The sequence below is a fragment of the Netta rufina genome (genome assembly GCF_964035555.1).
Source record: "Netta rufina genome assembly, chromosome: 15".
NCBI lineage: Eukaryota > Metazoa > Chordata > Aves > Anseriformes > Anatidae > Netta > Netta rufina.
The window spans coordinates 4,957,243-4,982,367 of record NC_140138.1 but is presented as its reverse complement, the minus strand read 5'-3'; the positions used below and the strand labels follow the sequence as shown (position 1 = coordinate 4,982,367).

The 25,125-nt window shown below is 37.2% G+C and overlaps 1 protein-coding gene across 1 annotated transcript in view; it reads right to left on the bottom strand.

The window, feature by feature from the left end:
• IFT140 (intraflagellar transport 140) overlaps positions 1-24,730 on the bottom strand; it is a gene marked incomplete at its 5' end in the record, with an annotated part of 69,131 nt that extends 44,401 nt beyond the window's left edge. Inside the window, 17 exons of the mRNA XM_084295958.1 lie at positions 67-260; positions 2,440-2,571; positions 2,799-2,946; positions 5,807-5,934; positions 6,382-6,499; positions 7,940-8,067; positions 8,893-8,984; positions 9,101-9,173; positions 9,529-9,732; positions 11,777-11,925; positions 12,720-12,826; positions 14,018-14,109; positions 15,859-16,034; positions 18,643-18,785; positions 19,504-19,625; positions 23,287-23,508; positions 24,584-24,730. Coding sequence (XP_084152084.1) covers positions 67-260; positions 2,440-2,571; positions 2,799-2,946; positions 5,807-5,934; positions 6,382-6,499; positions 7,940-8,067; positions 8,893-8,984; positions 9,101-9,173; positions 9,529-9,732; positions 11,777-11,925; positions 12,720-12,826; positions 14,018-14,109; positions 15,859-16,034; positions 18,643-18,785; positions 19,504-19,625; positions 23,287-23,508; positions 24,584-24,730 — 2,375 coding nt within the window. The remainder of the gene's footprint in view (positions 1-66; positions 261-2,439; positions 2,572-2,798; positions 2,947-5,806; positions 5,935-6,381; positions 6,500-7,939; positions 8,068-8,892; positions 8,985-9,100; positions 9,174-9,528; positions 9,733-11,776; positions 11,926-12,719; positions 12,827-14,017; positions 14,110-15,858; positions 16,035-18,642; positions 18,786-19,503; positions 19,626-23,286; positions 23,509-24,583) is intronic.
• Positions 24,731-25,125: the final 395 nt, after the last annotated feature.

The following is a 25,125-nucleotide window of genomic DNA, read 5'->3' as shown; positions in this document are numbered from 1 at the left end:
ACTTCATACAAATGTAATGAAAATAAGCTCTACTCATAAAGAAATGCATACAAATGCATACGGTACCTTTTTATCAGCTTGATGGATTTGAAGGCCTCATCCATGTCTCCAGCAGTCAGATAGAAGCTGAAGTTCAGCATGGCATCCTGAGTAGTCTTATCACAGTCTCCTAATCCAATAAAATCTCTCATGGGTCTTCTGGCAGCCATCTGCAAGACCTTTATTGAGCCTGACTCTTGTCCTTTCTCAGTTTCTCCTGGCTAAAACAAGCACATTATCATTTAGGTATCAAGTATGACAAATTTTACTCCTCTATATATCTGAATAATATTAGTTACATGATTTCCACTACAATCTAAGTTTTCTGTCCCTACAGAACCATGGTCAGTCACAACTATAATCACTATGTTCCAGAACTTCCTAAAAAATGTCCCAGAATACGGCATGTCACAGAATAGATCAGTATATCATGAGTCATAACAAACAGTCACAATACTTCAGTGGTAAATAGTTTAGAGCTTTGTAAAATAGCACAGAAGAGACAGCCATGATTATAACAACTAATACTATAATAGAAACTATTATTTTTAAGTTGCCAGATTTCTGAAGATTTCAGACAAAATTCTTTGGGGTTTGTTTTTTTCTCAAAAATGAGTGTGCTGTTCTGAAAGTTAACAATACAGACCCAGTTCTTTTATTCTTGCCATCATGTAAAGCTTACAAATACTAAACCTCAGATTCAAAGCATTCTTCAGACAACAGGCAGTTCAGGAGCCTCTAAAGCTTCGATAATACTTTCAAGTCATTGAAAGCCAGCCCAAAGCAATTTGAGTTTTATTCTTTGTCTGAATAATGGTTAAGTCAAGCATCAATATTGAATAATCTATCTAGAATGTAACAAAGAAGCTTTCACAAACCAGAGAGTGGAAGATTATAATCTCAGTCACAAAGGACACCAAATTTCACATATACTCTATACGAACCTTATAGTTAGACAGATGAGAAAACTAAGTATGAGAGTTACAGAAACTAATACAAAAATACTATTTTTGAAAGTAATAGATTCAGTAAGAGACAAACCAAAAGCTCATATAGGTTTGACTACAGTTTGGGGAATTACTGGAACCAGGACAGGGAAGCCATAATAATAAATGGAAACCCTTGAATGAAACTCAGTCAAGATAGATTTGTTGTATTAACTGGATTTGTTATATTTATAGCAAACTACTCATATACTGAAACATGTTTCCAAAATGAATTACTATATGACAATTAATTTAGACACTAAGATACAGTAATCCTACTGAAGGAAGAAAATGGAAATGAGAAAAGCAAAGAATGAGGAGGAGCAGAATAATGCAGTTACAGATACTTACAGGTTTATATGCAAATCCCCTCCGAAAAAATAACTAATGGCAGCAATAATCCATAGAGAGGAAAAAAAAGAGATGCAGTATCAAAGTAAAACAGCATGAGACATGATGGGGAAAGCGTTAAAAGATTAGAAAATGCAGCAGATCTTTGACCTTTTAAACTGATGGAAAATGGAAAGTAAAAGATGGCAGCTCTAAAAGCTATATCTGGACAGAAAAAGTACAACATCTAGATAAATTCTCCTTGTTTACCACTTCTCCTAAATGATATAAGATTAGATTTACATGATTATATTGTTCTGTTATTCAGAGGACTAGAAGTCTCATTAAGTTCCTAAAGATTTCACAAAAACAAATGCCTCAGTATAATAAACAGATTGTTAGGTCTCCCCCACCTACAGGTAGGCTGCAGTACAAATCTTCATCTTAACAGGCACTGAGAAACCCATGTCTGAAAGCAGAAAACCAATCTGCAGGTAATAGGCTTTATTTTTTCTAGTACAGATAGCATTATTTAAGATACAATCAATTTTGGATTCATAGTCAAGTTTCTAAGAAGTTAGTGCATGCACTCCTAGTATTTGTAGCAAGCAGGCATTCAGTGATAGGACAAGATGAGTCCTCCCTCTGGTGTTCTGTGGGAATTAAGCTCAATTTCAAAAGGAAGCAAGCTGCTTCTGCTGAAGCTAGTAGGAAGTGTCCCCTCTTACGGCATACTTAAGTCTGACACATGCCTCGACTATAAAAGGAATGGTGACTACATAGAGATTTTTCTTTCTTTTTTTTCCTCTTCAAAAACATGTCTTTAGTTGCACTCCCTGGTAACTATTCCTGCACCTGTACATCACACCCAATTTGCAATACTCAGGAAGAGCCAATCCACTGTAACTTCCACAATGCTGTCAAATACATCCACATTAGAATTAACTTCATGTCACTGCTACATTTTATGCAGCAACTGCCATTGGATTTATTTAACCCAGACTCAGTTTGGTTACACTTGAGCCCTAAGCAATGACAAGTTTGAACTTATGGGAAGGGAAGGAATTGTGAAAGATTTCCTCACCTTTTTTGCAAAGTAATAATGTGGCACCTCAATACCCAGAAGAACTTGGTACAATGAAGGCAATGGGAAGCTGTCCTGAAGCAAAAGGCCATGTTCTTCACTACTGAAGAACGACATAATCCAGACATCGATCTGGAAAAGGAAGTAAAGAATCGTTTTTCTGGTGCATTATCTTTCTTTCATTTTGATTTTCTTTTCCATATTCATTTGGTAGAACCTTCTCTTGAAAGTAACGTCACACATTCACACACATGGTAACATATACAACTACTTCTACAGGTTAACAAATTACCAATGATTTACTACTCAGATAGGAAGAATAACATGTACAGTGAGGAAAATAATCAAAAAGACCCTACTGTGCTCTCAGTCTGGTTTTTGTTCTGGTTTGGGGATTGTAGGCCTGGTTCAAGAATTGCTTCACATACAAAAAGTCTTGGTTCACTGTTGTCCCAGAAATGGCGAACAGGGATGTGACTCTGCAAGTCTGGATACTCCACAACAGACCTACCAAAACCAACAAGAAATACAGAAATGGAGACAGAATAATTCCAGTCCATTCAGTGTATAAGCTTCAGATAAGGACTAACCAAGGGATAACCTTCAAATTATTATCAGTTATCCTGACTGCTAGCTCTGTGTTGCAACATTAACTATATGCATCTTCCCAACTTCCAAGGAGTCTGTATACACCAATGCCATGTTCAGTTTATTCAGCATAAGTCTACCATGACTATAGGACATAAATCATTTCAGGAAAAAAGCTGATACTGTCACAAATGCAAACAGGCACTCAAAACATGCTTTCACTGAGGTCACATGTCCTACAGCAGCATTTGAACACACTTTAACTACTTTAACTTAAACTACTGCTACTACCAGCATTGAGACTACCTCAGCTCTATTTTCTTGCAGGTTTTTACGATCTGCCCCAAGGTGGTTGTTGATACCCAGCCAGTTAAAGACTGCTTGAGTACACTGATACGCATTTGGTTAAGCAGTAAAGTTTCTAGTCCATATGCTTCATATTCAAATACAGCTAAGTAGTAGCGGCGGTGGTGGTCTAAGAGATTACAACTAGCAAACTGATGAAAATGATGGGGGGAAAAATAGTTTATATTCTCAGGCAACAGATCTCTCTGAACTGGGAGTTCAAAGAGAGCTAGATACAGTGATCTATGTTTTCAACTGCTCAACTTCCCAATGCTGAGGGCAACTGAAGTTGCAATTGAACATGACCTGCAGCTGAGGACCTCAGTCTTTAGATATGCCACTGTTCATTCCCTTTTCTCAGCACTGCACTTGAAATTAATATTGTGTTCTTAAAAGAATTCAGAGACATTACAAAATAGCGGAATAAGCACAAGGACAACGCCAGCAACTTTATGAAAGCCACCCTCTGCAGTTTAAGAAATATCTTACTGCCTCCTTCAGGCATTTAAATATTACTTAGTGCAGGCCATGTGAAGAATGTAGGCATACAGAATCTGACTATTTTAGCAATAGCTTACGATTAGTCTGAAAAACGTTTATAAACGGGTGTCAAATCTTAAAGACTTATTTTCTTTGCCATCAACACTGAAGGCTGGAATTTGGGGTGTCTTTGAAGGGGATGGAGTAGAGATGGAAGGCAAATTAAGAATCATTAGGAAGTATACATATGTAGTGTCCTTCCCATGACATTTAAATCAAAATAAATTGCTCTTGAATTGAAAAACAGTATGATATGGGAGTATTTAGATTCTGCCTCAGGAGGATAGAGAAGGGAAAGACGTTTACCTGATTATTCTTTGATGAGTTTACTCATTTTAATTTCAAGATTCTCTAAAATGAAGTACAGATAAACAGACTCATGCTGACACTTACCCTTAGCCTTTAAGCATCAGTCAAATAGTAATACTAGTTTGTAGTGGCCTCTGTTGGGCTACACAGGATACTACACTCGAAAACAACTTTATCATTACTCTTATTACATTGTTTGCTTGACCAAGATGTAAGACCCCAAATTTGCACTGTCCATAGTTACTAAGGAGCTGGGTATTTTTCTGTTTTGCAATGCTGAAAATAACAACTTTATATTTTTTCCCCTTGTAATATCTACATAGCTGTTGAAAAAATGAAATCACCTCCTCTTCTAAGGTTGTTATTTCTTAAGAAAAATACAGTAAGGAAAATTTTTGTAAAACCAGATAAATTCATACTAATATCCCACTGTACTTCCACGAGAAATCCTAGTTCACTGAATTTTACTGCCTTGCTACTAGGATTACTAATACATTATGGTGGTTTCACACAGGTAGGTAGCTCAACCCCACCACACCACTCTCACTCCTCCTCCTCAAAAGGAGGAGGAAAAGAATAGGATGAAAAAAGTTCATGGGTTGAGATAAAGACAGGGAGATTGCTCAACAATTACCATCATGGGCAAAACAGACTCAGCGTAAGGGAGATTAATATAATTTATCGTCTACTGATAATAGACTAGAGCAGTGACAGCTAAAAGCAAACTAAAAACACTTCTCCCGCATACAGCCTCTTCCACCTTCTCCCCATGAGTGGAACAGGTAAAGAGGCAACAGGGGCTGCAGTCAGTCCAGAACACTTCACCATCCGTCACTCCTTCATGGTCGCTCTTCCACAACTTCCCCTGCTACCAAAAACTTGCCACGTAAACCTAATACATGTATTCACTGCAGAGCAGCTTGTATAAAATGAAAACTGTGGGTTCTAAAAAGATGTTTCATGGAAGTTTTTATCCATATAAAACATTCTGTCTTGAAATTTAAATATATACATTTTTATATTTTATTATTTTTCTTTTTACCTCAGGAGGAACTCCAGAATGTCTTTTTTTTTACAGTTCCTATCCCATAAGCTTGTCATGGAAGAGAAAGTTTCCAATATTTAACAAAATTATTCTAAGACCAGGACCCTGATTCCAGTCATATACCTCCACACATATTCCCCAGAGACCTCTTGAGCCAGATACGGCTTCCATACAGTTATCTCACTGCATTATTCTTTGCTGAATACCTCCATGAACCCTTTCTTCAGCATTTATAATTTCCTTTGGTAAAGAAGTTTCTTAGCATAGTTTCTGAAGAACCGCCACCACCTCCTGATTATTTTAAGCTTGCTTTCCATACTTTCATTTAACACTCCCTAGTTCACATATTGGAAGAGAAAGGGATGCAGTATTGGTTGGTATACAATACATCAGTTTTAGTTGAATCTTTAGAAAGAAATTAATTGGTATAAATTCCTACACAGACAGAGGAATACCAATATCAAGATGTTGCTCATTTTCATATGACAGATTCCTATCTTAAAGCCTCGGGTAATATTTTTCAAAATAAAAGCTTCTTACCTGTCAATACGTTGTCCAGAAGAAAGCTTCTCTCTACCATTCCCCTGTTCATCCTTGAAATTAAAGACTGTAACTTTGTCCATTTCAACATCATAGAAACAGATCTTGGAATCAATGCTCCCATTTGCCTGAGAATGGGAAAAAAGTTGCTGAAGGACACAGGTAAAAAGCAAAAAGTTCAGATGGTATGCTCATCTAATTCAATTCATGCTCTTAGCAGTTTCATGTACTTGGCAATCTCAAAAGAACAGTCTTTGAAAGAAGTATCATAACATTTCTTGCTGTTTCTCTATTCTAGCAAGTTTGCCTTTGATTTCTTTGAAATGCTACAAAACAGTTTTTCAACTGAGCTACTAAAAAAATGGGCTGTTCGCCTCACCAAATATACAAAACCTTAACAGAGTTTAATTTTAGTGTTTAGTTACATGCAAACTTTCAAGACCAACAATATTGTTCATAGAAAACACAGGTTTATTTCTGTGAAGTTAAAGTGTCTTCAGTAATCATCTTGAACTGTACCAGTCTATTAACGGATGGTCAGGCCCTAGGGTGGTATGTGAAGAGCTTCACCTCACCTTGCTAACGAGGATGCTGACTTTGTTGCCGTTAGCATTGCACTTGACAGATGCAATGCTTCCAAGGCCAGGAAACAGCTCAGAGAAGTTCTTGCTATTGCAGTGCACTTTTGCCTCTCTGTGGAAAGGAATAAGTTTAAGCTGTATGGTAGCAATAAAGCAACAGTAGTTATCAGCCAAAACATTTTCAAATTACAGGTAAGAAAAAAGACCTCAAAAAAAATTTTCTTTCTTCCTTACAAGACTTTTGACTCAAACTCTAGCTTCCTCTCCTGTTGTGACCTGCCTTTCTTTCAGAAATTAATGAAACACTCATTCCTCAATGAATCAGCAAGAATAATCTTCAATGCTCCAACAGGACTCAAAAGAGAGGTCTATAAACCAAAAACATCATATGAGAATTTTAATTCAGAGGACTGCTTTTTCCTATGTAAGTTGAACAGTACTGTAATGCTGAAAATAGCTCATCACAGAAGTTCTGTGCTTGGGAAAAATGAACTCTGGAAAAAGAGTAATGTCACTGGGGAACAGGGATGGCATTTATATCATACCAGTCACTTTCCATCTGCACACAATTTACAAAAGACTATCATTTCAGAAGATTCTCACCAGTGCTATAGATATAAACCCAGCAATTATTCAGCAAAGAGGACAAATCTCATGAATCTAAAGAATGTGACAGAAAAAAGCGACATTAATTTAGACCCATAATATGTTCCCATGTAGGAAAATCTTTGATTCTGTAAAAATAACATTTTCAGATTACATGCTTGGACCCCTCGTTTATTCTGTCAGCTCTGTTAACTTTAAAATTTAGGTGTGATATATTGTCATAATTTAAAAAGGGGTATTATCATTACTAGCCATGAAAATTTAACAAAGCACGGAGGATTTCAGCTAGTTGCTTTCACTATCAATCATCACAACCAATCCAATACTTGTGCTAACAACAACCTGCCCAAATACATTACCTTCAAATTGTGTTCTATGTGGTATGTAGACAACCTCAGTTTAGCAGGCCTCTGGTCACAGTATGTAAGAGAATTTGTTTTACTCTTAATGTTTTTCAAAGTCATATTTGTCATTAACAAGTACATTTTTGATTTGGACATTACATTAGGCACATCTTTTACGTGCCATAGCAGTTTGTCAGAAGGGCACCACAGTGTAACCAGAACAAATGTAAGTAAATCTCTAATTTTTTCCTTTATTTCAACTTTTCTGAGATAAAGATCATCTTCAATTTATTAGAAGAAGCATGTAACATCCTTGCCTAGATCTTCCTTAAGTTCTCCACCTACATTCCAATACATACAAACAAACCTAACAATACCCTAAGTCACTGTTACATTACTCATCCCGTGATTTGTCTAGCAATTCTCTGTCTCTTCACTTACTTCAGGAATATGCCATCAGTCCATGCAGGCTACACTGTATTGTCTTGAGATTCAAAGAGGTAATCACTTTTCAGTACATCAAAACCAGCTAAAGATTTCACCCCTCCCCACAGAAAATGTCCTCAAGTACGAGCAGATTGTTTTTAAAGGCTAATTAATACCTGCGAGAGAGATCAAAGATTTTGAAGTGAGCCAAATCAGTTCCCACAGCCAAGAAGTTTCCACAGACATCCAAGAGGCACGGATTTCCCTCTGCTTCAGAGAACACCAAAAGCTGCTTAACTGTTCCCTGAGAAGAAAGGTGTAACACTAGGTTTGTACATTCAGAGTTCAATATTTTCTTACTAAGCTAATTGCTAAACTTCTATGTTAGATGAATCACTATCAACAAAATGAGAGAAACTGCACTTAGCACACACACCCCTCACAAAACTCACAAAAGGTCTCCAAAACCACAATCTGCTTCAGGTAGAAAACTGGATATATAGCCTCCAAAAGAGTTAAAACTTATAGAAATACTTGTGCAAAAATGGCCTCTTTGATAATACAACTTTTTCCAACTAAGAGGGATGCATGAATACAGCTCCCTGAAGGTCCACTAATATACATCTGGAAAAACATTGTATCAGTCCTCATTCTGATAAAACCTCCCTTTCTTAAATAAAATAATGTATCATAGAACTGTAATAACTACATTTCTCTTTTTGGTTCTCATGACAAGCAGAGGCTGCAAAACTTATGCAGAAGACTTCACAGGAACATACAGAATGTGCACAGGGTATATTTTCCTCTTAAAACATTTAATATTATAAATTTCCCATCAGTAATATATATTCATATGCATGCAATTTATATCCTCACAAGCATTCTGGTCCCTACATAATTCTGTTTTTTATCATAAATACTTACTAGGATTAGCTACAGTGCAGTAGTGTTTAAACATAACAGACTAAAGAACACAACATGTAAAACTTACAGCTAAAATCCTCAACGCATTTTTCCCATGACAAATTTAGAGTCAATATGTTTACAGAACTTCCGCTTATTTTTTAAGCTGTGACACCAGTCTTTGAAAAGCAGTAAGACGTTGTTCCATGTGTTCATCAGCCCTTACCTGCCAGGTACGGACTTGGACCCGATATGGCTCAACCGTGTACAGATTTTCTCCGTGCACTGACAGAACTGGAGAGTCACAAAGAAAAGAGCCTGGAAGAGGAATCACAAGGAAACCATCATTACAATAATCGTGGGTGAGCTTTTTTTTTTTTTTTAAGAAAGAAAAGAAAAAAAAAAAAGGAATTTTGACTTAAAGGAATCACTACCTGCACTCCTTAAGGTATCTTCTGAACACTCAAAGACAGTAACTTGCTTCCCATTCCAAAATACTACAGCATCCTAAAAACAATCAAAAACCAAAACATAAACTTTTTTATTCTGGACTCATACTGTAATTTATGCAGTAACAGAGTAAGACCTTCCACGCAGTTGCCATCTTTTACTAATTCATCCATGTATTGGATTGAAAGGCCTTTAGTAACCCAAAAAAGAGGCGTCAGCATCCAGAGTACTACTGAATCACTGTGCTACCTGAAAACCAGCTCCACCACAGAATAATTGCTATTGTCATAAGAATACTTCCATTACACAATAAAATGGAATATTAAAGAATTATATTAAGGACTTGGAAAGTTTGGTCTTTATACACCTAGCTAGGCAAAGACCTGAGAAAATGAATGAGAAGACCAACAACCTTAGTAGCAAAGACTCCATTAACAGTCATATCAACATGAAGACTGTGTGTGGTTCCTGTGCTGAAGAAGGTCACGTTAAACAGGCTGGGAGACACTTGTACAGCAGCCACTTGCTGATTAAAATGACACGACATGGCCTGCTCACTGAGGATCACCACAGAGCTGATGCTGTTCACTGCTAGAAGATTTTTTCGAGAGCCCCACTGCACATGAGAGCAAGAAAAGAAAAAAAAAAAAAAGCAAAACATGGTATAACATTTTATTTATATGTATATATATGTACACACATATACACATGCACACAAATATGGAAGTCCAACTACAGCCAATTACAGATGAAAGCTATTGTGCTAGTTACCCAGCTACTTACGCTCCCTTAGTTTAAGTGGAGGAGCTATTTTTTACATTAAAACCACTTTTTCCTTAAGATAGTTTTGTACCACCTCACATTTATACTCATGAGAGAATCACTTATTTAAAAGGCTTAATCATGCTTTGATCTGTAAAAGCAAGTTGCATGCATAGTATCTTATTTGATTACCTTATTCATTTCTGCAGTTTTTATATCCCTCTCAGTCAATGTTGTACAAACTCTTTACCAAACACTGCTAAATCACATGCATAAAGGGGTCCAAAAGAACACAGGGATGCTTCAAGGAGAAGGGGGGTAAGTGTTCTAGCTTTGTAATTGAATTTTTATGTAGGTTATCCTTCCCTTTTTATTTTAGGATTCAAAAATAGCACTTGCACAGAGCTAAACCTGGAGATACCTTTGAAAATTGGACAGAACAGTAAGATCTGCTTCTGAGACAGCAAGGACAGTTTTTAACATGCAGCTGATGAATTCTTTCTATAGTAAAGAGAAATGCTCCCATTTTCATTCTGTCTTTATGTATTCACAGTCAAATAAGCATGTCCAGCATTGTTCATGTTTATTCCTATCAAAAGATGATTCTTTTCAAAAAAGCATTGTGGCAACCAGTGTATTACAAAAGAACTCTTCCATAAGATTTAGTCAGAGATGATCCGTTTATAGGCTGGACCCTACAACCACACACACGGGGCAGGGGTTGGTGCTTTTCTGAACTCAAACACTATTGATAATGCTCCTTGATAAGCAAGGAGCTTAGCTCCTTGATATGCTAACAAATGTTGGGAAGAAGGTGCTATTTCTGGACAGCACTTTATATCCTGTTACTTAGAAAACACATAAATGGTCAAGCTGACAAAAACCTATGTCTCTTCCCCCCATTCTAATTATTAGCAAACACGCGATATATTAATGGCACAAACCATTTCCCATCTCCTGGGCCTGAAGCATCTGTTACTGAAGCATCTTAGCTTGGGATTTTGACCTAAATATTACTTATGTGTTAATTTTTTAAGTAAGACTGATGCAGTCCCTCACTACACATCCTACCTAGCGCAAGCAAATGCCATTGCTTTTAAAGTACTTATGTCTTTATGTGAAAAAAAGTCTTTCACAGTCTTATGTGAAAACAGTTTCTCTTGAAAGGCACCAGATATTTTATTTTTCTTTCTATTCTATTATGTATATGTATTCTATTCGATATTTCTTTTTTCTCTATTTTCTTTCTTGCTATTTTAATAAATTTATGTAAATTTTGGATATTAGGAAGAAGTTCTCCACTGAAAGGGTGGTTGGGCACTGGAATAGGTTCTCTGGAAAGCGGTCGTGGCACCAAGCCTGACAGAGTTCAAGATGAGCTCGGACAATGCTCTCAGACATATAGTTTAATTTTTAGGTAGTCATCCTGTATGGAGCCAGTAGTTGGACTCGATGATCCTGTGGGTCCCTTCCAAGTTGGGATATTCTATGGTGCTTTAATATTTGACATTCCCGATAATCTATCTTTTTCTGAAAATAACTTCAGGGTGCTGAATCCAAAGAGTTCATCAGCAAGACTTATAAAGGAGAGATGTTTGAATTTAAGTATCCTGTGACTGCTTGTTCTCCCAGGCAGAGAGATCTATTTACATTTCAGCGCATAATGCTGCTGAGCATTTCAACCCTGTCTGTAACACAATAGCTACAAAGAGGTAACACTTCTGCCTATTTCAGTTTTGAAAATTGCTTTATTCAAGGGTTGTCCTCCTTTAGAACACTGGTTTCTTGTTGGCACATGTCTGTAGGATAACAATCATACTCATCTATTCCACAGACAAGATATATTCAAATAAGGTTTGTGAAGTCCTAATAAAATGCATGACTCTTTCCTGTGTTACCTTTATCTGGGTGATATTTCCTTCAAGTTCTGTAGGTGCTTGGAGCTTCCACTTCTCCTTGTTCTCCAAAGCCTGGATGCTCTGACTGGATTCTGATGCCTTCCTCCACATAGCTATTCTCCCTTTGTTAGTACCAGCTGCTAGGAGACCTGCCATTCACAGGCATTTTAGATATTTCATACCTTTCCAAGCTTCAGAAAAACACAAACATTATACAAAGCAGTAGGAAGCCTCACTCTGGTTCTGAGGTATTGAGAAGCCTTGTTCTAGAACAGTTCATTTCTTTGCCTTTCTGCACACCAGCATTCTGGCCCTGTACTGGAGAACCTTTCTGGAGAAAGGATAGAAGTTTCATTTGAAAACCAATGCCTATTTTCTAAGCCATAAGATGAAGTTATCTTTTAAATGTATCAGACACTGATTTCATTTTAACCATTTAAATATCAAATCAAATATCTGCTTTTGTAGTATAGATAGGCAAGTCACCATGAAAAACAATTCTAGTAGACCCTAGCTGTGGCTACATTAGCAAACAAGGCAACAGTTAGGAGTTAGGAGCTCCGTAGAGAAACCAATTGTAAGGACTTGATGTCCACACTGTACATGTTTTGTGAGTTCTGCTTTCACTAGCTCTAATGTATGCTTGTAGCCTGCCCATAACATGTTGGAGTGCATTATATATACTCCAAGAATACATCTACTAGTTCGCTGTCAAAGGAAATCCAGACGGTGTGCTTGGAGACAAAGTGTGCTGAGTACAAATGATCTCATTGTTCCTTCAAAAGGGCACTCCTGAGCTAGACTAAAACACTTCTACTTAACATGCTATTACTGAAACACCTAGTAACAAGAAAATTATACTAAAACGAATAAAGGGCACTGAAGACTAACAATTTGGCAAGGTTTAGGATCTAGTAAACAGAGCTGTCATGTTATTTCTCACCTTTGGCACTGCAGTAGGAAACACAGTTAATACACTCTCCTGCCTCAAATCCAAATTGCACATCTAGAGATAGCACATAATTCTCACCTCGGTCCAAATCCCAGAACCTAAGACACACAAAACAAGAGTTAACAATGCTTTTCCTTCCAGGTGTCTTGCTAAACAGTCAATAGGATGCTGTACATGGCATTAATTTGCTACTTCCTGATTCTATGATTCCATAATGCCCCAATCATTTAACTCCTAAAATGAAATTGTTAGCAGCTGCCTCTGGAATGTGCATTTCTTAATCTCCTTTCTTTTCCTTTGTCTTTTTAGTCCACAGGATATTTTGTAATGTTCTGTGAAGGAGTCAGAAGCAAATCCAGTCTTAAGAAAAAAAGAAAGGAAGTGAGGCATTGCTGCTACCTTCTTCCACCCAGCTCAGTTCATTAGTTTTAAGGATACTCCATCTCAAGCAGTAGCCCTTTGGATTCCAGATGTACTTTCTAGAACTAAACATTGTCAAATATCTTCCTGCTTAACACTTGGTCGTTATAACATTCTCACAAGATTACCAGATGATTTTGACTGACAGTAGCAGATAGTTCGTCCGATAGTAGGGAGATTCAAACAAGTGAAATACTGATGTTAATGGAATAGCCTCCTTTGTCTTCTCACCCCACAAATTTTGACAAAATATGTAGAGTAAGTCAGAAGAAAGACAGAGAAAAAATACATAGTACTTTAAAAAGATGCAAAACAAAGCAAACAAAAAAAAAAAACACAGAACTATGAAAGATTATAACTGCAACACAGCAAAGTGATGTATTTAGTTTAAAGAATTAGAGACAGAAATAACCAGAATACTTGCATTATATTGCAGTAATAGAGAAATCCTGATAAGCAAGCATTTTTCTCCTGTTGCTATGACTGTCATAAGAATCAAAAGATAAAGATAGAAAGAACAGCAAAGTGGCTTTTTCAAGAAAAAAAAAAAAAAAAAGAATATATTTTCAAAAAGAAATACAAAAAGGCATTCAGAAAATAAAAAGTCTGGGGAATACTGGCTGATAAAATAAAACTACCGTGAGAAAGGAAAATATACACATGTAGTTCTCAAGGAAACGTGTTTCTCAGTTAATTATTTGTATTTTGTGAAAGAAGATGAGAAAATTTTGAAGTTTTTGTTTTGTTTTTACACATTACCAGTTAAAAAAAAAAGACAATACCACTTCAGAAAAAACTTTAGTGCACTGCAGACAATTTAGTTAGCCATTCTCATGGCAGAAAAACCAGCTTTAAAACAGGATTCTTACCTGACTACTGTCTCACCTATTGCTGTAACAATAAGGCTATGGTCTATTAAAATGATGTCTGCAGAATGAGCTATCTTCCCACTCAACTTCACCTGTTAACCAAAAACAAACACATGAAATGTAGGATCAACACACTGAAAGACACTAAGCATCTGAATTGCCTAGTATGTCCACAAAGTTAAAATGTAAAACCAGATCTGTCAGATGGTTCAGAAAGGGGAGTTCCTCTCACCGATCACCATTAAACCTATCAAATACACAATGTGTATAAATTCAGTAAAAGAAAGTTTGTAGACAGGTAATGGTTAATGGCTCTGTGTCCAGTTGGCGGCTGATGACAAGTGGTGTGACTCAGGGGTCTGTTCTGGGACCAGTGCTGTTTAATATCTTTATCAACGACATAGACAGGGGGATCAAGTGAACCCTCAGCAAGTTTGCAGATGACACCAAGCTGAGTGGTGCAGCTGGTACACCAGAAGGAAGGGATGGCATCCAAAGGGACCTGGACAGGCTGGAGAAGTGGGCCCACCTGAACCTAATGAGGTTCAACAAGGCCAAGTGCAAGGTGCTGCACCTGGGTGGGGGCAATCCCAGACATGAGTGCAGACTGGGAGAAGAACTCACTGAGAGCAGTCCTGCAGAAAAGGACCTAGGGGTTCTGGTGGACGAAAAGTTCAACATGAGCCAGTAGTGCGTGCCTGCAGCCCAGAAGGTGCAGCCCAGGACAAACTTCATCAGAGGAGCATGAGTAGGTCAAGGTGCCCCTCTACTCTGCCCTTGTGAGTGCTACGTCCAGGTCTGGAGCATCCAACACCGCAAGGATGTTGATCTGTTAGAGCATGGTCCAGAAGAGGGCCATGAAGATGATCAAGAGGCTGGAGTACCTCTCCTATGGAGAAAGGCTGAGAGCTGGGGATGTTCAGCCTGGAGAAGAGAAGGTTCCGGGGAGACCTTACTGCAACCTTTCAGTATCTAACTGGGACTTATAAAAAAGATGGAGAGCGATTCTTTGCTTAGGCAGATAATGACAGGACAAGTGGGAATGGTTTTGAACTGAAAGAGTGGCAATTTATGTTCAATGTTAGGGGGAAATTCTTCACTCAGAGGGTGGTGAGGCACTGGAACAGGTTGCCCAGAGCAGCTGTGGATGCCCCATCCCTGGAGGTGTTCAAGGCCAGGCTGGAGGGGGTCTTGGCCAACCTGATCTAGTGGTGGCATCCCTTCCTAAGGGATTGACCCAAACCATTCTGTGAGTGATCTCCCCGTCCTTTTCTCAACCTTTGAGCTCTTTTAATCGTATTTTCCCTTTCCCTTATAGAAGGGGAGGAGAGTGGTTGTGGGGGAGCTCAGCTGCCCACCTGAGTAAAACCACCACAGTCCTTTTTGGCACCCAACATGGGGCATGATGAATTTGTGATAAGGATGATAGCTGAGAGCAGAAATGGGCAAATCATGGATTGGATGTTGTTTACGAATGTAGTTGTCCACAAAACATTTTAATATTTGATTGTACTGGAATTACAGATAGATTTTATAAATAGCAACTTTTAATTCTTCTCTAATTCACTAAGACAAGTTAAGTAAGGAGCAAAGAGATTAATATAGGGTCAAAATAGAAAAAAATAAGAAAAAAAAAAAACAAACACAAAAGCAAGGTGAAAACCATCTTTCCAAGTTCAATAACACGACTCTATTTCACTTTTATATGAGCGTATATTTGTTCATCAAGGTAATATCTGAGAAACAAAAAAGCTGGTTCATTTGTGACTAAGGGAAATAATAATAAAAAATTCTCAAAAAAGATTCAATATTGCAACTTTAACTTGTAGTCTGACTCTTACCTTCATGAGCTCCTCTGCTTCTCCCTCAGGAGTAATTTTATGCAAGGACAACAGCAGGTTTTCTGTTATGACAAGTAATACATCTCCTTTCTCCATGAACAGAAGTTTTTGTACCAGACTGTCTGCTGACAATACATGGCTTGTCTTTCCTTTCTCATTCACATAATGCACAGAACCTAATAGTATATATAAACAAGTTGCACAGCTCTTAGGTAACAGCACTTGTAGCCACAAAAATATTTTTTGTTATTTTCTGCTTTAATATAATATCCTTCAAGTGCTAAGAGTAAAATAACCACCATCCTCACCTCCTTGTTTGTCTCAATTATGATAGCTGACAAGAGCAACAAATAGAAATTATTCTCTTCTACTCATCTAGAAAATCCAGATGCAATTCATTTAAATAGCATCATTGAAATATTTTGAAGCTAAAAGTACACTTTCTGCATAGGCATGCAGGTATGTGAAGGCTCACCATTAACAACTTGTGAAAGCTAAGAATTAGTACAATTCACACTGAAGTTTAGATTGAAGAAGCTCATGGATATAAACTTCTTCATTGTTTAGCAACACCCCACACTACACACATGCACTAAATGCAGCTCTTCTACGTGAATTTCACAAGTAATTATGTATACCAGAGACATAATAAAAAAGCAAATAAGATTGTGTCTAGGAACACCGACAACATAACGTGTATCATCTGGTTAAGCTGCAATATTGCATAAATCTTACATAGGTCTATGCAGTAAGAAATCCTATAATTAGTAGTTCGCAAATTATATTACTGAAATCACCAAACAAATGAAGTCACCAAAATTTAACAGATCCAACACACTTCACACAACTTCTTGGCAATCCATGGTATTATTTAAATGTAGCATTTCAATTCAGTGCAAATTAAAAAGCTCTAAGAAATATATATATATAAAAAGCTGAAATAGAAAACAAACGTGTAAAAGTGACCACTAAGGACCTACACCAAAATAGTGTACCTAAGAGGTAATATGAGGTTCCTTTAATAAAAAGAATGTTTTAATTTACAGAACTCTTGCAAACACATTATCCCCCTCTATATACCAACTACATTACCTACATTAAATATATATGTATTTCCAAACTCCTCTCCCACCTGGTCCCATACAGTTTCATTTTCTCCCAGGTAAAAATGAATCCTTTTTTCAGATAAGCATCTCATGTAACATACTACCTGAATTTCACACACACACACCTGTTTGTTTGTTTGTTTTATTTTGGGTAAATACAGAGATCAGCATTTTGGAATAAATAATGTATCTAGACTAGTACTCGAAACTCAGGAAATATTTGATATTTTTTGACAAGCTCAATTGTTTATTTTAAAAGATGCTCTATTGTCCTTAGTCAAGTCTCTTCTGAGATTTAAAAATATACAATAGCAATGTTTAAAGCATTAAAAACAATTTGAAGGCAATAATTTTAATTAATTTTTATTAAATAAGTTTGTGATTAAAACCACAATAGTAGTAATAATTTAGAAATCCCATTTAAACCCTATGAAAATGCTAACTGATTTTGAAGTCATGACCGATCTCTGCCTAAAATAAGAACTAGGTCCAAAATACTTCTGCATTATCATCCTCTGCAGTAGGAAAGCTCAAAAGAAACCACCAGTATCATCTGACAGAAAAATAAAGTTTAAACAGGAGGCCTGAGAAACCACAAAAATGTTGAGGACACCCACTTTCAGGACACTGAGTCTGTCTCTAGAAGGAGATGTGTATCAATACATGCTCACTTTCAAAGCACCTGGTAACAGCCACACAGCTATGCAAAGATTTCCACTTTTGACACTTGTCTAACAAGAGTCCTGTATCCCATTTTTATTTGAATAGTTCCTATCTACTGAAGAGGTTTACACCTCACAAATCAAATCAGAGCTCACTGCTCTGCAAGAAAAATACACAGCTAGACAATGTCACTCCTACAATCATACTGGTGTTAATTATGTCATTTATGACATTTGACTGTCATAATGAATGTAAACATTGAATCATGCTGTAATTGATCTGTGGAACTAGCATAACTTAGATAGATTTTTGGAGTAGTTAGCACTTGAATGGAGAGGATTACGTACTCAAATCACCTACCAGAAAAATACTCATTACACTGCCTGTTTCACATTCTGGCTCTTGTCCAAAGAGTTACACAGGTTAGGAAAAGGCATCATAAGAACAACGGGGGTAGGAAGAAAATTAGCTGGTAACAAACTAGCACCCAGAAGAATAAAAGCAGGAGGAAGAAAGAATATTAGGAAGAAACCTAAAAAAAACAGCAGCAGGTAAAGACATTTTGCCATCTTTATACAGAAACATCATACCAAAGCACAGGGAGAAAAAAAGTAAACACAAACATTATTTTTAAAATGTATGTTCTAGTAGCATTCGACTATTTCTAGAAAAACAAACAAACAAACAAAAAAACATAATAAAGGCATTTCTCATTTTTGTATAACTTGCTGACAGCTTATCATTTTACTTGCATTTGAGTGTTACACTTTTCTTACACTCACGCCTTTGGGAACTTGACTAATCCAACACCTATAGTGTTCTTTTTAGAGAGGACTCACCCTGAAGACATTAACATTCTCAGCATTTTATTAAATTCTTCTTATCAAATATTCTTCAACATCTATGAATACCCTATCCTGTTGTACATAAGAAAACAGGGTTATCTTGCACTGAACAGTTTTGAAGCATTAAGTAGACAAATTTTCATCAGTCTGGAAAAGCATTTTGCTCTTACCATCCATCAACGTGACAAAGAAAGACAGTCCTTCGTGGAGTCCCATTTTCAGTGGTGCTCCTGTTCCAGCTTTTCTCCAGTTAAACATATCTAAGGCTTTCTCATCACCACTCACAGCTGCTTTTGCCAGCTGTACAAAATCCCTAGAAACAACCAGAGATGTTTCATTTCCAATTCCTTACATAACAGAGTACTTTCCATCTTAAAGAACTTGAATTTATAATTCATAAGACACATTGTAAAGAGAGAAGATGTTTCACATACTGGTTGGAAACCAACAAGCTCCCAAATAAACAAGATTTTAATAATAGTATTCACTTGTATTGCTTCACCTCTTTTTCCTCCCTATGACTACTATTACTTTTTTACAGAGAGACAAAGAAATGTCCCAGATAAAGAAGATTCATTTTTGGGGGGTTATTGGTTTGTGGTGCGTTTTGTTGTTGGTGTGTGCTGTTTATTCTTCTGTTTTATACTAGAACTGATTCTTATTTCTTGATTGGAGAGAAAAGACATAATATCTAAGAGCTCAATGGTTCTTGCCAATAATTTCATGGATAATTGTTTTCAGTGTGTTTTCTGCTTTCCACAGTCAGCAACATTGCCACTTAGAACTAAAGAAAGAAGAATCAGCAGCAACAAAGAAAAAGGTATTGACAAAATGAAGATTTGTTGCTGCATACAGAACACAAATAGCCTCCATAACAACTAGAGGGAGAGGAGAACTTGGAACCAGAGGACAATTAGGAGGATAATTTTCTACTTTTATTATTATTTTCTAATTGTCTATAAGTCGTTTTTTCTTTCTGTGGAACAAGAGAAGGACCTAGTCTACGAGTGCTCTGACAGGGGCACACTTACTCGCCAGGAGGTGGTGGTCGAAAGATGCAGTGAGACAGACGTTTTCCATACTCGTGTTTCAGCATAGGAGTACCTTGCACTCGACCTCTTTGGTCCATTCTCCATAGAACCAAGACACCATGCTGGAAAAAAGATAACAGTTAATTCATTATACCTTGCACATAGATGAGAATCCAGATTCTTTCCTACTCAGCGCACATTGCGTTATCAATGCAGAATATTTTAGTGATGGAGCAATACCTTTCTTTTAAAGGACACATATAATTACTCCAATTTAAAATTAAGCAACAATGAATAAAAATGATTTTTAAAATTACAATATGTGCTTATTTAAAATCACGTTACCTAAAAATACTTGTTGATCACATCCATTCCTAGTAAAATAACCCTGCAAAACAATGTTCCTCTGCAGGTATGCATATGCAGGTATTTTCTTAGGTAGCTCCTTTACACTTTTTTCTTGCAAATAGTCTGGTTGCTAAAGCAATAAGTATTGAGCCACAGGACAGTAATGCTTAAGATAAGCAGGGAGTTTTCCCTTTCTTTCACAGAGTGGGCACCTGAGTACAATGAGAATTCATTATTTTTAATAATAAAAAAAAAAAAGAAAACTTAGAAGAATCATAAATAATGAAGAAATGAATACTAGTTGGCCAATAAATTCAATAAGAGTCAATAAAAGTTAACTCTGGAAAATAATTGTGCCCATTCTTTCAGCCTAATTTTAAAAATACCTTGAACAACAATGCCTGTAGCACTTCTCAATGAAAGTATTATAGTCTCTTTTTTTTTTTTTCTGACACCCTAATTGTCCCTTTCCTTAGCTCCATTTGCCCAACATTTACATGCGTACCTCATTCCAAACAAAACTTCAGTCTTACAAATCTCAAGATTGTTGCTGTATATTCTGAGAAGTTATATTCTTAAGCTTTACTTAGCTATCAATTTTACATAAAGATTAGGAATACATATTCACTTTGCTTTTTCTATTCAAATACTCACAATTTCTAAAAAATACGTATTTGCAGCATAGATAAGAACTAACTACTATCACATAGTCTCAATTGGTGATTTTTCCTGCAAGCAAGAACAGAAGCACACACCAAAGTACCGGCACTGTGCAAGCCTTGGAGCCTGGCATGGGTTTTGGAGACAGCAAGCATTTTGCAGTGCCCGCTCAGAATGCTCATCAACCTCAAAGGCCAGTGACCATAAGGAATGGAGAAGGCAGACATGCAAAAAGAGATGCATGATGTATCAATCAACAATCCCAACAGGTTGACTGATGCCACAGCTTCACAGCTGGAATTTAAAGATTATTATTTATTTTTGTTATTCTGTTCGTACTTAGGCAACCAAACTGCAGCTGGAGGCCCTCTGCATATTACCTGAAAAACTAACAATTTGCACTACAAAGCTCAACATCATCTTATTTCATTAAGCAGACAACAATAGAAGCGGTATTATAATTTGCTTTATTTTTCTTTGTTTTTAAAAGGTATGTGCCCTTCTACAAGTGGAATACTAGTATCGGTAGCACAACGTAAGCACTTTAACTTTACAGTCCCAACTAGAACCCACACAAGATGCAGCTGAGGCCTTCCAAGGTAATGTTTCCATCTTTTTTCCCCTGCCACGAATGAAAGTTCTACCTTCTTGTCAGAATTAAGATAATATCCATACCACCATACTGCTATCCTTCACGTGAAGGATTTTAAAATTATATTTAAAGACTATTGGGAAGGATGTAGGAGACAAAGTGTATGCACAGTGCACAGACCACACACTGAGTATAACATACACCAAGTAGAATGACAGTGAGCGTGCAACAGGATAAGCTGGCCTGTACAATACAGTTTTTAGCAGAAACAATCTTGACACTAGCCACAGGATGCAGAAACAGCTGTGCACCCCGTCTAATAAGCCTTGGCTCTTCACAAAGCTGATTAGCTCAAGCTGGCTGCTAAACAGCTGCAGGTTTTTAAGGACCCACATTTCATTAGCCAGGGATACCACAGAGAACCTTAACTGTGCTCAGCTGTGTTTATTGAATTCCATTAGAGGCTGAAAGCTAGTTTTTGCTGTACTGAACTTCACTGAGTTCAAACATCATGCTGCTCTATCCATTGAGGTTGGTTGTTCCAGTGACAGCTATTTAACCTAGGTAAAAGTGAAGAGCATTCATGTCAACACATGCAGATCTTGCTTTGTCATCTTGAGATGCTTACTTGAAACCTCTGCTTACTCTAGTTTGATTATTACTCAGAGTAGCACTTCATAGAATCATAGAATCATAGAATATCCTGAGTTGGAAGGGACCCTTAAGGATCATCAAGTCCAACTCTTGACACCGCACAGGTCAACCCAAAAGTTCAGACCATGTGACTAAGTGCACAGTCCAATCTCTTCTTAAATTCAGACGGGCTCGGTGCAGTGACCACTTCCCTGGGGAGCCTGTTCCAGTGTGCAACCACCCTCTCTGTGAAGAACCCCCTCCTGATGTCAAGCCTAAATTTCCCCTGCCTCAGCTTAACCCCGTTCCCGCGGGTCCTGTCACTGGTGTTAATGGAGAAAAGGTCTCCTGCCTCTCGACACCCCCTTACGAGGAAGTTGTAGACTGTGATGAGGTCTCCCCTCAGCCTCCTCTTCTCCAGGCTGAACAGGCCCAGTGACCTCAGCCGTTCTTCGTACGTCTTCCCCTCCAGGCATTTCACCATCTTCGTAGCCCTATCACTCACTTAGGATGAGCTTATAAAATTTTTAATTAAACTTGCCTATAAGAGTGGCTACGTCCATTTTGGGAAGACTTACTGTGATTTTACACCAAAAATCAATTTGAAAAGTCTGTTCATAAGTGTAGGGTTAATGTAAAGTGCAGTTACGTTAATATTATCTCTATATAAAGCCTCAGTTACACTATTTGTTATCTTTTGTCTGGGCAACATTGTCTCCTTTCTATTTCAGAGCATAAATGCAATTGAAACTCCTAATTTTCAATTCCTGCGAGTGCAACAGGATTTTACCAATAGTGATTTAAAATTGCATTTTCCTCTGACTCATAGATAAAAATTATAAAAATTAAAAAAATAGAAATTATTTGAGAAGCTCAAGCTTATCAGAAAGAATATAAAAAAGCACTTTTCCATTTGCTGATTCAAGAACTGGCAAAACCATGAGTACTTAAACTTGACTATTAGGTATTCCATTGCTTAGTTCTCATTTCACCATATAAAAAGAAATAAAGACTGACATTTCAAGCATTTCTAAAACATTTTCCATACACTAAGTTCAACTCATTTTTAGGGTATTGTTATAACAAAATAGACTTCATTAATGTAAAACATTTGTAAAATTCTTCTTGTAGGTGAGTGCACTCACTAAGTCCAGACTATGTTGTATCTGGACTTCTTGGATTCTTGACATCTGGGTTTTATGCTTGAGTGCCACAAAATTCCTGCATATACTGATGCAAATAATTCAGATTGCCTATGCCTCAAATATTCAATTCATCAAATAGCCTTAAACTCTAACCTACTACCCAGGACATAGTGAGATTAGAGATACTTATTTAAAGGTGAATTGAAAGATCTGCAAAAAAGTTAAAACGCTAAAATTGGGTTTTATTCCACATCAATTTTAATTTGTATCTAAAGCAAAGAAATTTATCCACCTACCCCTGCAAATATTCCTTCCCCTAGTAATCCATTCCATAATCTTTTTTCCATCACAGGGCTTGCAACACTGTTCCACATCAAATGCACATTTGATACTTCAACTGCTTACCCTGTCACCAGACACAAGGTGGGTACCATTTGTACTCCAGTTTAGGACTGTAATTTTGGTGTTATGAGTTGGTGGCACAGCATGGTGCTCCTTGTCTTGTTTGTTAAGTATCGTAACTTCTCCAGTCTCCCAGCCTGCTGCAAGAATCGGCCTGGAAGGGTGCCAGGAAAGTGATGTGACCTGAAAGCTTTTCTCAACATGTGCATCAGACACATGTTCTCCCTGCAAATGGAAATAAAGTACAGGCTCAGTACAAAGATGAAGCTAAACTTTCAGATTTGATCTTTTCCTGTGATAAAGGACTGATATGTAACAGAACATCTGGAAAGACATATGAAGTGGCTACACAAAGTATTTATGGATATTTTGTGTGCATAAAAATGTGCTACGACATGCAGTACACCCATTTGAAAATAGCCTGTGAAAACACAGTGGTATTAAGTGATTGCCTCTCTCTGCTTTTCAAAGCTATTCCTCAACCCAGCGTGCATGAAGAGCTCTCACTGAATATCAAACTCTTATTCCTGTGTGAATGATAAGAAGGCTTCAATTACATTTCAAGGTAAAAAACAAAACAAAAAAACTTTTAAAAAGAATAAAGGACTTAATTTAGAACATGGAATAATCTAAACAGTTCTTTTAAAGGCAGGCTTTCCTTTGTGCATAGTTTGCTGTATTATTTCAGGCAAATCATTTAACCTCCTCATGTATTTATTTTTCTGTTTGTAAAATTTGGATGACAATTCTTAATAATGCTCTTTGAAAATTATGTATTTAATAGACTACTTATTAACAGAGTTAAATGTTTCCAGTACATCTGCTGCTAGATAGATTATACTACCATTTCCCTAAGTAGCACAGATACTTTTTTCCCCTGGAAATGATGCACGCTGAAGTGCTACACAAGCCTCTTGTGTAAAGCTTATCAGAGTAGGCAGAGCAAATACCTGTCTACAGGCATAAACCATGTTAGTAAACAACACACTCAGATGGAACAAGTTGGGTCTAGCAAATCAGTTCAGGCTCAAGATGGAAGAACGATTTTTTTATACATACTTCTTAGTACATTTCATTCACTTAAAGTTTTTTTTAGAAAAAAAAGCATGAAGGGTTTTTTATAAAACACATGTAATCTCATAGCTGATGAATCTGACATTTTCAAAATAGCACGGACAATAATTAAAACATAGAGATAGGGATTCAAGGAGCATAAGTAAACCTGCAAATATAATACAAAATTGAAGTTTCAAAACAGCAGAATGTTATAAGCCCAACAGCAAAGTTGCTGTTTACTCACCTGTTCCAGATAGATATCCACACAGCCCCCAGATGCTGTGCTGATGGAAGCAACTGCCAAGAGTGGATGGATCGAGTGCCACGTTATATGAGACGGGGAGGCAACTGACTCAGGAGCATCTACCCGGTGATCCACGTACACAGCCATAGCATCAGGAGCTATCACAGACTGCAAACCTGCACAAGGAAAAGAAGTGGTTGTAACAGGTCACAGAATGCTAAAAGTTGTTCATAAAAGAAGCTACCACATCACCTTCTTAATGTGCTCTATATAGAACACAGAAAAGGCTAAAAGGTTAAAAAATGCTGAGGAGTACTGGGCCTTGTAGCCCATAGATCCACAGCGTGCATAGACTAGCACCTGGTCTCTCAGTGGCTTTTACTGCTTTACTTCAGAGGACTCTGAAGTAACTCGGAGTTTACCAAAAAAGGTATTTCCGGTACTTCATATCCGAAGATGTCAATGTACAGAGTGATCTCAGGTTGTGAAGCCTCATACCTGAGCTTTTTTCAAAGTAAGCTTTAACAGTTGTCACCATTTCA